A 14,668-nucleotide genomic window follows, 5' to 3' on the forward strand; every position below is an offset into this window, starting at 1 on the left:
CCAACTTTGAAAAAGACACAGTTACGGAACACACCAGCCATGTTTAATCTGCTTTGATTCTTTAAAGCTGACAACAAGCAGGTACCCGAGGAAAGGAATATCCTTCCAGAAATTGCTGCACTCATATGCAAGACACTCATATTCAAAAGTTTTGAAATTTAGAATCCAACAGGCAGATTATATCATTGTTACCATCTTTAATCCTCACACAGACATAATAAATCGACTGCAAAAATATCCTCAAATGTTCACGCTAAGTAACCTAGCAATGTTATTTATAGGCATATAAATGTTTCTGCAGAATACTCATAAATGTTTTCTCTCCAAATAGAACATATGTGGCTAGATTTATCCTGCAAAGGTATATGCGCTCTTCCATTTTGCTGCCTTCATATTTTTACAGTATGACTGTAGTAATGAATGTTCAGAGGACAAAGCCTATGTAATCAGTCCAGAAAATAAGAAAAATGTACTATGCATTGAAAAGAAACAAGTTTTAAAAATTTTAGTCATTCTACACATTTGCAAGGATTCAAAAGAATTTAAATTTAAAGCCACGCTTTCAGTTCAACTAGAAGAGCAATCAAGAAGGGTGACTATTTGGGGCACCTGGGTGGCTCAGTTGGTTGGGTGTCCGACTTCGGCTCAGGTCATGATCTCACAGCTGGTGAGTTCAAGCCCCGCATTGGGCTCTGTGCTGACAGCTAGAAGCCTGGAGCCTACTTCGGATTCTGTGTCTCCCTCTCTCTCTGCCCCTAACCCACTAGCATCCTGTCTCTGTCTCTCTCAAAAATAAGTAAAACATTGGGGGAAAAAAAAAAAAAAAGAAGGGTGACTATTTGATCAACTCTATTTTATTCCTTTACACTGGGTTAGATGAGGTTGGGGTTGGGGGTGAGGGAATGTTAACATTCAGTAGGGATATAAAGGTCAAACCATCAGAATAGTGTTTTCAAAGGTTGTTTTGAGGAATAAAAATGGCCAGATAGCATGGGCCCCAAAGACAGAATGTCTGGGTTCCAATTCTGGCTCTACTATTATTAACTGAACAAGTTACTTAATGCCTCCGTGCCTCAATTTCTTAGTCTGTAAATGAGAACAGATAGTCTCAACTTTTATTTACTAAACACTTTATAGCCCTGGGTGCTATTAATGGTCACCAACTGACTACTGAGGCTTTAAATTCCTCCCAGTCAAAATCATGTGCAGCCTTAAGGTCTGATATATTATGAAAGCATTGGTAAAATAGAAGTTGTAGTAGCAATTGAAAACATTTGAGGACTTCTACAGACTAAGTATCTGTAGTCTTCCATAGCTCTTCCTTTTCCTCTCTCCTAATCCTAACCCACAAAGCCTGTGACTTCCATCCACAAAATAGTTCTAAAATATGTCCACTTCCTTTCCATAACTGGCCAAGTTGCCACCTCCACTGCCACCACCTGGACAACTTCAAGGGCCTAACTCAACTGTCTGCATCCATTACTGGCCTGCTCAGTCATCTCCACACATTAGCAGAAGCGATCATCCTGAAATTCACATCTGTTCACATCACTCCCCTGGTTAAACCCTTTGGGTAGCTTCTCACTACTCAGGATACAGTTACACAGTTCAAAACACCTAACAAGGCTCTATCTAATATCTGGCTTCTCTTGCCTTTTCCAGGCTTAGTTTGTACCATTTTCCCCCTCATGTTAGTCTTCGGTTCCTAAAACAAGCTATGTCCCTTCCAACTCAGGACCATTGCACATACCGCTCCATTAGTGTTCGTCCCCTGGCCAACACTTCATCCTTCAGGTACAGTTTTTACTTCATCAGGCAAGCTTTCTATGGCATTCTTGAAATAGATTGATTCTGGGGGATTCATGTTTTTCCAGCATGCAGTTCTTCTATGTAATTTTCAGTTATAGTTACTTATCAGTTTGTTTTAGGTCTATTCCCCAGTTAGACGGCTAGAATCCATGATAAATAAATAGTGCATAATATACCCTGTATGCCAGTGATAGGCACATAAGAGGATCTCAATATTTCTTTAAAGATCTATACTAAGGGTTTATATTTATTTCCCACTTTAACTGTCACAACAATCCTATTATCAGTACTACTATCCCAAGAGGAAAGTGAGCCAAGGGTTAGGTGGCCAAGAGTACTAAGTGCCATATTCAAAACTTCAACATAGGCCTTGTCACCAAAGCTCTATACCTCCTCTGTATACCAACATCTTGATCAAGTCACAGTCTTCTGTCCAATTTTGAACTAAATACAGGTGAAGCCGATCGTAAAAATATACACATGCCCAATAAACCCACTATTTTGCCTATTTATAAATAATGCAATATATAAGTAAGTGTTCTCAGTTCCATACTACATTGCTTTATTTGCGGAATAAAAATAGCCATGAGTTCAAAAGTAGTTTTTTTATGGGCATTATTAGTAAAACCAGGAACTTATGAGGGGAGAGAAAAGGTCCAACTGACTCAGCCAGGACTCAGGGCTGGATCGCCGTTATTTCTCCTCAAAGTAGGCATCCTGATGCTCTCCACAGGTAGCCAGTGTGCTGATGGGGTAAGAGCACTGTCCTAGCGGTACTAGCCACAGCTCTGAGACTCACCAGCCACTTTTTTCTTGACCTTGAATTGCTCATCTGCAAAATGAGGGTGGATTAGCTTAGCTCCTTAAAGTTTCTTCTAGAATTAGGATTTTATTATTTATATTAAACAAGAAAGAGGAAATAACAGTAACAACGGAGTCCATCATCAATGGCCTCTCGTATTTGGCTGAAGGCCTCATGGGTAGGTGTCCCCAGACCCCACTCAAACAAGATGATGGCTGAAGCCTAAGTTACACGATCATTTTTTCCTGGCTGATCTAAGCTCCATTAGTAAGACTGAAACCTCCCCTAAGATTTAACCCCACAAATTTTAATAAATATATGACTTAGTCACTCTTTGGGGAAATAATTGTTTGCATAGGCTTTCAGTTTTTGTCTTTTAGCCCTTAAATTAAGCAAAACCCGTGATACAAGGGAGATGGATGTGAAATTTTTTTTTTACGCAGGGAAAGCATTCCTGGAATTGTAACAAAATTAGTTCTGGGAGTGAGGCTGGTCTATTTTTATTCGTGGTGTGGAACACTTGAGTATCTTACTTGGACCTACAGACCAACCTCTCCCCAACCCCCTAACACTCAAGTCCGTACACATGTACACAGATACTCTGTGCGTACTTTTGAATTCCCTGGGTCACTTTAACAACTGCTGAAGGAAAATCTGGTGGCCTTGACCTAGACCCAGGGCATGATTTATGCCATCGTAATTTTGTGATGTTTGGACAATTCTGGTTTACTCTAGTGAAATTCTCCTAAATATGATTTCAATATCCTAAAAGCAAATTTAATCCACGGGCATTTACAAAACAATCCTTTGGCAGATACCAAAATTGGACTTTTTAACTTCTCTTGTTGACTTAACACATATGCAAGTGAATACTAAAGTTTCTAAAATAACTCATTCAAATTTTCATGAACGTTTTCTGTATTTCTTTCAAATTAGCATGATCGTTTTCTATTTTAACTGAATGGCATACCATTTGACTACTTTCCAAGTGAAGTAATAAATATCCTTAAAAGAGATCTTCCCCCTTTTTCAATTCCAAGTGTTGAATTTTCTCCAGGTTACATCAATATATTAACCTAAGCCTTTAGACTCCATTCTTCTAGTTTAAGAAGAAAAAAAAAAAAAAAAAAAAAAAAAAAAAAGTGAGCATTTGTATAATCTATAGGTTAACAATCCTTTTATCAACAAATTCCTTGTGCCTCTCCAGTCAAGGAATTCACTTGGGACATATTTCACTTTTGTTTCTCTACCAAGGTGCAAGCCTTCCAATTTTTCTTTCTTTATCCACAGGACCCACTCTCTGGAGGACTTCTTGGCCCGTTAAGTTTTGACAATTTAAATTTCTTCTAAAAATTATGTCAAAGGTAAAAGATTGCTGAAGTTAACAATCCAATAAAGTTTGGACTCCCTTTCCTTCTGAAAAGGCAGACATTCTTGTCTTGCTAAAACTGGATACACATACCTTTCTTGTGATGCTTTAAAGAAACAAATTCTCAAGGTAGATTCTCTTTTCAGTTGTTCCCCACTTTTCCAATAACTGTTTTACTGTTAATTGGCTTGATATCAAAACATTATAAAGAAACAATTTCAAGAACAAAATTTCACATATAATTCAGCCATATCTAAGCACGCTTATTTTTACATGTTATTTTCCCATTTTTCATTCAAAGGCACAGTTTATTTTTTATTCTTATTTACTTTTAAATATTTAGTTTGCGAGACAGCGTGAGTGGAGGAGGGGCAGAGAGAGACATACACAGAATCCGAAGCAGGTTCCAGGCTGTGGGCTGTCAGCACAGAGCACCACGTGGGGCTCAAACCCATGAACCAAGAGATCACGACCCGAGCTGAAGTCAGATACTTAACTGACCGAGCTACCCAGGCGCCCCTACAGTTGTTGTTCTTTTAATAAATATTAATTTTCTTCAACAGAAGACTATTTTCCCAATTTATCATCTTTTCAATTGAGCAACTGTAATTTAATACACTCAATGGCTACAGGACGTTTAAATTATTTTAAAAGTTTTAAGTTATACAAGTGTTACAAGGATGTTACGCACATAGTTTCTTTGAAATTATGTGCTTAAAATAAATCCTCGGTGATACAGTCTAGGTCAAAATGTGTGAATATCTTGGTAACCTTTGACCTATGTGAATAACTGCTTTCCAAGAAAAGGAACAATGTCATTCATGCCACCAGTAATGCATGCTACCACAATCTTATCAAACATTGGGTCTTAGCATAAACAATTTTGGTAAATTTAAGGATAAGGTTAACATTTTTCTGATTCTCTAGTAAAGTTTAACTTCTGGCAAAGTTGAACCTTTCCCATTTGTCATTCTTTTCATGAATCATCTCTTTATGGGCTATGTTCAATGTATCGATTGGATTCTAGGTAGTATTTGTAAATGTGATTGAATTCTCTAAATGGGACAGCCATAAACTCTGTAATACCTGTTACAAATATTTCTCAACACTATTGTTTTCTTCTTACACTTGTTTTCTTTAGTTTCCCAGTGATTCCAAAGGTTTCCAGCAGCTGTTCTCTTATCTTCCACAAGTATGTGTGGCTTTCTGACTTGCTTATTTTTTCTCCTAGTTATCTTTTCTTGGTGTTAGGCTTTGTCATTTATTTTAGGACCTTCCTTCCATCTCCTTTGTTCTTCTTCAATTACGTACATACACACACCCCTGCTCTAAACAACAAAAAGAACCAGGAAGTACAATTGTACACACCAGTCTTGCCTATCTGGAACTCCAGAAGGGGCTAAGTTTTGTGGGTCCATGGATAACTTCAAATCAGCCTGCTTGGCTCTCCTCAGCTGCCTTTCTTCTCCCCTTCCTCTGTCATCACCAATTTCTTTCTCTAACCTCTTACCCACCTTCATTAGCTATAGTGAACACACAGAGTCAACCATAAGCATCGACCCCTTCCCTCCAATATCCCTTACTTCATGCCTCTCATTCCCAACACAGCCCCTCCTTCATCATCATGGAGTCCTTTCACGGAGTTATATGGAACCTCAGCTTTGTTAAGAAAAGTTTTCTCTAAGCTCCAACATTTTCTTGCACACTTTCTCATCCTCCTTATACTAGCCAACAAAACTTTTCCTTTCCATAACAGTGCAACTCAGGACAAGTGTGCATTCTTTACGACACTTTTGGACCATTTCACCATAGTCACCTCTTAATAATTTTCCACCTGAAGTTGTGGCATCCGCTTATACGTGGGACCTCTACATTTTCATTTATCAATTTTCAGGGAGTTTACCTGAAATAGTTTATACTATTCATCTATCTGAATGAATTCAACACTTGCCTAACATTTATCCACCATACTCTTCCCGCTTCTATTGTTATGGACAACATTCTCCAAATGTTCCAAATGGAATTCTCCATTCTCTCCAAGAGTATCCTCCAAGTTTTTAGATCTCCCAAATTACCAGCTCTAATTCGCATCAGCCATCTAATATATTGATATCAAGTTATACATTCTATCGAATTTTCTACACAGATGATTATGTCATTTGCAAATAAAGATAGTTTTACTTATTTCTTTCCAATCTGGAAGCCTTTTCTTTTTCTTGCCTAATGCCCTGGTTAGAATCTCTACTACAATATTGAATAGAAGTGTTGAGAACAGAAACCCATGTGTTCTTATTCTTGATCTGAGGAGGAAAGAATTCTTCCACCATTAAAAATGACAACTGCTGGGACGCCTGGGTGGCTCAGTCAGTTAAGCGACCAATTCTGAATTTCAAGCCAGGTCATGATCTCGCAGTTCATGAGTTTGAACACCTCCTCAGGTTCCGTGCTGGGGCTCCGAGCTGGCAGTTTACAGCCTGCTTGGGATTCTCTCTCCTCTCTCTGACTATCCCCCACTCATGCTGGGATCTTAAATAAGTTTAAAAAAAAAAAAAAAAGTATTAACATCTGACATGTGGGTTTGGCTATTTCCCTTTTAGGGCTCCATCAGTTTTTGTATATTTTAAAACTGTTTAAAAGTTCTATAAATGTTTAGTACTCTTATATTCTGTTGATTAAAAGATCCCATTATAAAATAAACTTCTTTATCCCCAGCATTATTCTTTGCTATAAAATCTACCTCTTCTGATAACACAGCCACTCCAACTTTGACTCCTGTTAGTATGATACCTTTTTTTCCCAACCTATTTGTGTCTTTATATTTAAGATCTGTTTCAAGTCTTATATAGTTGGGTCCTGTTTTTTGTTATTTTATCTAATATCGATTTCATTCCCTTGAGTCTCAACTATTTAATTTGCTTACTGATGGTTAGGTTTGAGTATATCACCTACTACTTGTTTTCTATTTATTCCATCTATCTTGTTCCTTTCTTTCTGTTTTTGTTTGTTAATTTTTGTTAATTCCATCTTATACCATGTGCTGCTTTGTTGGCTATCACTCTGTTATTTCAGTGGTTGTGTTAGGGTTTATACTACATGTTTTATCATAGTCTATCTTCAAGTGCTATTATAATCACTTCACATAAAAGAACCTTACGAAAGTCTATTTCCCCTTTTCCGCTATGAATTTTATGCCATTATTCTCCTGCATTTTACTTTTCACATTATAAACTCGATATACTGTTTATTTTTTTAGAGAGCGAGCTCCTGCAAGCAGTGGAGGGAGAGCGAGAAGGAGAGAGAGAGAGAGAGAGAAAAAGAGAGAATGAACCTTACTTAAGCAGTTTCCATGCTCAGCATAGAGCCCCACACAGGGCTTGATCCCATGACCCTGGGATCATGACCTGAGCTGAAATCAAGAGTTGGACGATCAATCAAATGAACCACCGATGTGCCACGTTATAGAGATTTAAATAAGAACTAAATTTTATATGACTACCCACGTGGTCACCATTTTCTGTACTTTCCCTTTCTTTGTATAAATCCAGATTTCCATCTGGATTCATTTTTCTTCTGTCTAAAGGACTTCCTTTAATACTTCTTTTAACGCTGGAAAAAGTGTAACAAAAGTAATAACAAAAAAGTACAATGAAGACATTTTTATGTTTTATCTTTTTCAAAGATATTTTTGCTGGGTATAGGTTAATTTTTTTCCTTTAGTATTTTAATGATGTTGCTCTGTCTTCTTGCTTGCCTTGTTTCCAGTAGAAATCTGATGTCACTCTTACCATTGTTCCTCTATAACACCCATTATCTACTTTTAAGGTATTCTGTTTTAGAGGCGCCTGGGTGGCTCAGTGGGTTAAGCATCTGGCTCTTGGCTTTGGTTCAGATCATGATCTCACGTTTTAGGAGTTCAAGCCCTGTGTTAGGCTCCACCACACATGGTGAGGAGGCTGCTTGGGCTTCTCTCTCCCCCCCATCTCTGCTCCTCTCCCACTTGCTGTCTCTCTCTCTCTCTCTCTCTCTCTCTCTCTCTCTCTCTCTCACACACACACACACACACACACACACACACACACACACAAAGCAAAACCCACAAATTTTAAAATGATATTCTGTTTAATTCAAAGTTCTCTAGAGAAACAGACCAATAGTAGGTTTATGTATATACAGAAGGATATATTCTAAGGAATTGACTCAATTATGGAGGGTGGCAAGTCAGTATCTGCAGGGTAACCTGGAGAACCAGATAACAGCTGATGCTTCAGGTCAAGTCCAAAGGCTACTTGATACAGACTTCCTCATTGCTGGGGGGTGGGGCAGTGGTCATCTTTTGTTCAATTCAAGCCTTCAACTGGTTGGATGAGACCCACCCACATTATAGAGGACTGTCTGCTTAACTTAAAGTCCACTGACTTAAGTATTCATCTCATCCCAAAACACAAACATCCAGGATTGTATATGACCACATACACGGGCACCATGGCCCAGGCAGGTTGACAATATAAAATTAACCATCATACTTTATCTCTGGTTTCGAGCAACTTTATCATAGGTCTTTGTGTAGTTTGCTCATATCTTGTTCTTGAGGTTTAATAAGCTTCCTGGATTTGTTGTTAAATTTCTTCAAGTTTAAATATGTTTTAGACGTTATCGCTTCACATATTTTTTTCTGTCCCTTTTTCCACCCTTTATGTTCACAGACTTCAGTGACCCATGCTTGGGGACTTGGACCTGTCCCACAGTTCGTGCTGCTCTTTGCATTTCCCATTTTCTCCTCCCTCTCTCAACACTTTGGATGGTATCTAATACTAATGGCCTTCAAAATTATTACTCTCCTCTTCTGCAATGTCTAATCTGCCATGAATCCTATCTGGTGCATATTCATCTCAGATACTGTTGTATTCATCACTTTATATGGGTTTTTTTATAATGGTTTATATGGGTCTTTTAAAAATTTTCCATGTCTCTACTTAACTCTATGAACAGATGGAATTCAGCTATAGTACAGTTTTAAGTTTTCTTTGCTAATTCCTTTATCTGTGTCAGTTCTGAGTCAGATTCAATTGATTTTTCTTCTCATTATAAATCATGTTTTCCTGCCTCTTTACATGCCTGGTAATATTTGATTGAGTGTCCAACGTTGTAAATCTGATCTTAGGTGCTGGGTAATTCTGTTTCTGTAAATCCCATACAGTTTTGTTCTAGGATGCATTAAAGTTAGTAGCAAACAGTTTGCTTGAGCCTTTGGTCTTAATTTGATTTCTTAGGTGGGTCTAGAGCAGCACTCAGTTTTGGGCTGATTCCTGAGGCAAGAGCCTCCTGGTACTCTACCCAGTACCTTTTGAATTATGACGCTTTCAGTCTGGCTAGTGAGAATAGCCATAACTTTTAGCCCTGTGTGAACACCAAGCCATCTTTCTCTACTCTTTTCAAGCGTTCATTTCCCTGGCCTTGGGTAGTTTCCTCATGTGTCTGCATTGAATACATTCCTGGCAGACCCTCTGTAGATCTCTAGGATTCTCTCTCTTCCTCTCCATTACCATGTCCCATGAACCCTAGCTGCCTTGGTCTCTCCAACTCTTAGGTCTATGTCAACATAGGGAGTCCACTGAGCTCTACCTCAGTTCCTCATGGCCTAGGAACTCTCTCAAGGCAGTAAGCTGGGGCAAATGCGGGGCTATTCTCATTGGTTTCTCATCTCTCAGGGAGGACCATCTTTTGTTGCTTGATGTTCACTCTCCTGAAATCTGTTGCATATTTTGTCTGTCCTCCAACCCTCTCCCCCCATGTACTTCAAGTAGGAGGGTGAACCCATTCCAGTTATTCTGTTTTGACAGAATTGGAAGTCCTCACTCATTCTTACTGTCACTGCCTTCTGTTGAACATCTTCTTCTTTCCTTCCCTGTTCTACCATTACACCTCTGTCCACAGCACCTCTCCTTGTAAAAACAAATTCCCCAGACACTGCTTTCTCTCTTGCTGTTTACTTTCTTGAAAGCGTGGTCAATGTGCAGTCTTAACAAGGGGCCAAGGAGTGAAAAGCAAGGTCTATACATTGTTATTTCCTCTGCTCACCACTCCCTCATAGCTCAGGCTGGTTTCTACTCTGACTCTGCTGAAAGTGTTCACTAATGACCATAATATCACCACACCCAACAGTCCTTTCTCGGACTTGAGGCTGATGATTATTTAACTCCAGTTCTTTGGCCTCTTGTTCCTATTTGCCTATATGATACCATATAGAACTGCCTGGCTTAGAGTCCCTGTCTTGTGCAGATGTTAGAATATAAGTTCAAAGTGTAGAAATGTTGATCTGTTCTGTTGACTAATGCATACTCAGTGCCTAAATCAGTAGCAGTCGTGTAATAGGTATTCAACAAATGTGGAAAGAATGAATGATAAATAGTTGGTGCTTAGCACCCTCCTGCCTTGTACCACCCATCATCCCTCGACAATCTCTTTCAAACCCACAGATCAGTTGCCTCTCAAATCCAGATCCAAACTCTCTCTAGTCAGCTTATCTTCTGGCATTTGGATCATTGTTGAAAGTACTGCCAATGCCTCAAAATTAGCATGTCCAAAGCCAAACTCATCATTTATCTTAAAATTGCCTGTCATGTTTTCTCCACTTTTTACAATTTACTCAATCACTAGGCTAGAGACTTAAGGCACACATGATTCTTTTCTCTTCCTTCCTTTCCCTATTACCGGAAGTGATAGTTGCTCTTACAGAAATCAATCACATCTGCCTCTAACTCTCCATCCCCACAATCGAGGTCCCTACTGGATCAGCTCTCCATGGTACGGTTCTTTCTCAGAAGCTCCTCCAGCATCAGGTCACAACGCACCCTACACCTGTGTCCTTGGCCTCAACCCAGGAAGATCGCTGTTCTCTGAATACATCCTTTGCTTCCTATCCTTCTTCTCCTCACCCCACTTCTCTCTGCTCAGATATCATTCATCATGAGGCCGTCCTCAAATGTAACATCCCCTATGCCTTCTTTGACTCCTCAGATTAGAAATGACCCTTTAGCTTTCTCATTTTTACCATCAAGCATAGCACATATCACATGGTCTTAAATACGCAGTAAATATCAACTGTTTGTCATTAGAAATCTTATCTTCCTAACCTGGGTGTAAGCTTCTTGACATTAGAGACCTTCAAAAAGTTCTCCAAAAAGTCACTGTGCCTGGTTCAAGATAATGACAACTCATAGAAGCGTGATATCCAAAATGTTAGCCAACTCAACATCTCCTACATCAGAAAACTCAACTAGCACACAAGGTTCCCATAAAAGGAAAATGTTAAAAATCTAGTAGAAATAGAAAAATTATTGCAATTTACAATTGTAACATTTACAGGTATTTTCTTTTACATTATAATTCAAAACTGCTTTTCTAGCAATAGTATTTCTGATTTATACCTCTGATAAGTGTACACTTTGTGTTTCTTTTTTCACATTTTAGGGGAAATTATTTTGCTTGAAAAGAATTACTGAATTAATAAGGTTTGCATAATTTCATAACCCATTTCTCCAAAGATATCCACAATTTTACCAACAATCAGCCAATACTACTCTCATCACAAATCCTAAGTCTTAGGGATGACTCAACTTCATTTGAAGCCTTGAACTGGGACTCTACCTCTATCACTAGCTGTGTGACCATAGCCATCTCACCATACCTTTGAGTCTCAGATGACTTAAAGACAGAGTCTGGAAAAAAGAGTCTTACCTGCCATGTAAGGCCATTATGAGGCCCACAGAGGTATGATACTTTCTGCAAAAACAGATTCAAATTACTATGGTCTCTTATTCATTCAATAAACACTTGGAGCTATGCCCAAACCTTATACCACATTCGGCACGTATAAAGCCAAATATGATGCTCTAACTGTCCTTAGGGGCTCCCATCTCAGGCTGGGGAGACACACGTGTAGATGGCAGTGTTGCAGGCACTAAGTGACAGAAACACGGACGATGCACAGTAGGGGGCAAGGGGGTGCTCAGTTCTCTCTTGGGGAAAAGGAAAATAGGAACAGCTTCACACATAAGGCCGTGCTTGAGCTCTAAATCACCCTCTGTCGTCTCACCGATTATCACGAGCCCCTTCCTCTTTTCTTCATCCTTTAACCAAGCTAGGTCTCTATTGCTTTACAGGCCCACAGCTTCTCATCTATAATTCTAAAATCTGAAAAGCTCCAAAAACCTAACTTATTTGGTGGCATACGTGACCCAAACTGATGTAAGGCTCTTCGTGGTCTCAGTATTTTTCCTACTTGTCAGGAAATCCTAGTTCATGATTCCATCACTCGCCCAGCACCTCAACCAGGACCTGAGTCGTCTTTGGCTTTTTTCTCTCACCTTCCAAACCCAACCAGCCACTAAGTGTACTCTCGCTGCCTCTTCCTCATGGTGGGGGCGTGTCTCACACACTGTGGGATATTTGGCGGCATCCCTGGCATCTACCCGACAGAGGACAGTGGCCCCCTCCCCTAGGTGTGACAACCCAAAGTCCCACCTGATTGAGAACCACTACCCAGACAGACTTCTCGGCCACGTCTGGAAACAACATAATCTGATCAACGGTTCCTGCGCTGACTACCCTCCAGATGGGAACTATGAGGAAAGAAGACTCAGACTCCATCAGCTGCGCTGTTCGGGGAGCGTATGACCGACACAAGTAGGCCAGAGTGACTCTTCAAGGGGAACTAGTACTCTGTGAGGCCGAGATGAAGCCATTTTGTTACAGTTCTAGAATTCCAGGTTTCTGCATTAGTTTGTATTAATGTCCTCCGGAGCTTGACTTGTTCAGTGGCATTGAAATATCTAACGAGAGAGATACAGGGTGTAGCCATTTAATGCCACTCACCACCCCCAACTCTATTTTGAAAAACGGAACATCCAAAAATAAATAAACTGACTGACGCATTTAACTACAAATAAAGGGTCCCACAAAGAGCATAAGACACAAGACCATTTGGGGGATGAGAAAGGGACAGAACTCGGGCACAGTACCCACCTGTGGTCGACACGACGTTCTCGGGACTTTCACTGCAGAGCTTTGACAACAGACTGGTCTTGCCAGAACCTGTGAGGCCTATGCAAACCAGGTCATACTCAGGTCGTGCAGGTGGTGGTCCCTTGCAGCAAAGTGCTCTAAAACACTGCCAAGAGAGGGGGAGAAATGTGGCTCTTTTAAGTAAGACCGGACACAAAGCTTAGTAACATTCGCAACGACTAAGTATTAAGAAGTAATTAAATAACCTATTCGTTTTAAGAAGCAAAGGTAACTTCAGGGTGGAGAAACCATCTTTTTAACCAAGTGTTCAAAGCTAACGTTCCCAGGAATGAGACCTACAGGGACTTCACGGCTCCCCTCCTACTGTCACTGGCACCCTGCGAGGGGCAGGACATCATCGCTCAGCTCTCCTACCAAAAATGCACAGCCTGAATCTAAGCATGAGACAACTTCAGACAAAACCACGCTGAGGAGCACTCCACAAGACGGCTGACCTGTTCTCTAAAATCTCAAGGTCTTACAAGTTGAAGAAATGCTGAGGAACTGTTCTAGGTTAGAGCAGACTAGAGACAGGGTAACCAAATGCAATGTCTTCCGGACTGGACCCTGGACCCTGGACCCTTGGGACAGGCGGAGGAAAAATGACATTGGGACAAGAGGTGAGGGCTGACTAGAGGCTGCACAATTGTTCACAGGGTTGCAGAGGGTCTAGGTTCCTGAATTTCATCGTTGTACTGTGCTGATAAAAGGAAAATCCTTGTTCTGAGAACACACATTCTGAAGTATTTTAGAGATGAAGGGTCTTGATGTCTAATTAATTGGTTAGAAGAATTTCTAAATCTATGTCCATCGTCAGCTCTATACAGTGAGGAGTGTGATAGAGCAAACACGGTTAAGATGTTAATGACCAGAGAAGTGGAGAGTCATAAGAAAATTCCTTGTATTCATCTTTTAATTTTTTTTTTTTAGTATTTCTTTATTTTTGAGCAAGAGACAAACAGGGTGTGAGCAGGGGAGGGGCAGAGAGAGAGGGAGACACAGAATCTGAAGCAGACTCCAGGCTCTGAGCTGTCAGCACAGAGCCTGACGCGGAGCTTGAACTCACCAACTGTGAGACGGTGACCTGAGCTGAAATTGGACGCTTAACCGACTGAGCCACCCAGGTGCCCCTGTATTTGTCTTACAACTCTGGTATTATTTCAAAAGTAAAAAGCTTTTACAAATCATTAAATTGAGCCCCTGTATCTACCTCTGCCATCTTGACCCGTGCCAAATTCTGTTTCAGGTCAACTGACCTCAGGGTACTGTGAACAGTTGTACAGTTTGTGCATGGCCAGAACCTGTTTGCTCTCCAAGAGTTACAGGCAGGGGGATTTGGGAGACTGGAAATTAGGCAGTTTATGATCTTTCTACTTACTTGACATTCATTTATTAGGGGCCAATTATGTGCCAACTTGTAGAACCCTCAGTAATTCAGGAGATAAAATGAGGGACAGGTAGGGGAGGGAGACCTATTGATTGCTAGATCATCTGGAGATCCCAAGAGAAAAGACCTATGAAAAGTCTGTGCTAATTCTCATTCAGATAAAATCTGAGGCCTAATTGGCTCTCATAAGATCAATTTGACTATTTCTCTCTCATACTTCTCATATCCAGTTAGTCAA

At 40.1% G+C, this 14,668-nt stretch overlaps 1 protein-coding gene across 9 annotated transcripts in view; it reads right to left on the reverse strand.

Annotated features, from left to right (window-relative positions):
- Nucleotides 1–14,668, reverse strand: part of ARL15 (ADP ribosylation factor like GTPase 15) — a 553,398-nt gene that overhangs the window by 247,239 nt on the left and 291,491 nt on the right. For 6 of the 9 annotated variants that reach the window (XR_008423696.1, XM_053906986.1, XM_053906985.1 and 3 more), the window contains one exon: nt 13,005–13,149. The exons of the other annotated variants lie outside the window; for them this stretch is intronic. Coding sequence is in view for 5 of the 6 variants with exons in the window: in XM_053906986.1 (XP_053762961.1) it covers nt 13,005–13,149 (145 nt within the window). In the remaining variant the exon portion in view is untranslated. The remainder of the gene's footprint in view (nt 1–13,004; nt 13,150–14,668) is intronic. 9 annotated transcript variants of the gene reach the window in all.

Source organism: Panthera pardus, unplaced genomic scaffold (genome assembly GCF_024362965.1).
Source record: "Panthera pardus isolate Hobbes unplaced genomic scaffold, ASM2436296v1 HiC_scaffold_2, whole genome shotgun sequence".
In the NCBI taxonomy this organism is placed as follows: domain Eukaryota; kingdom Metazoa; phylum Chordata; class Mammalia; order Carnivora; family Felidae; genus Panthera; species Panthera pardus.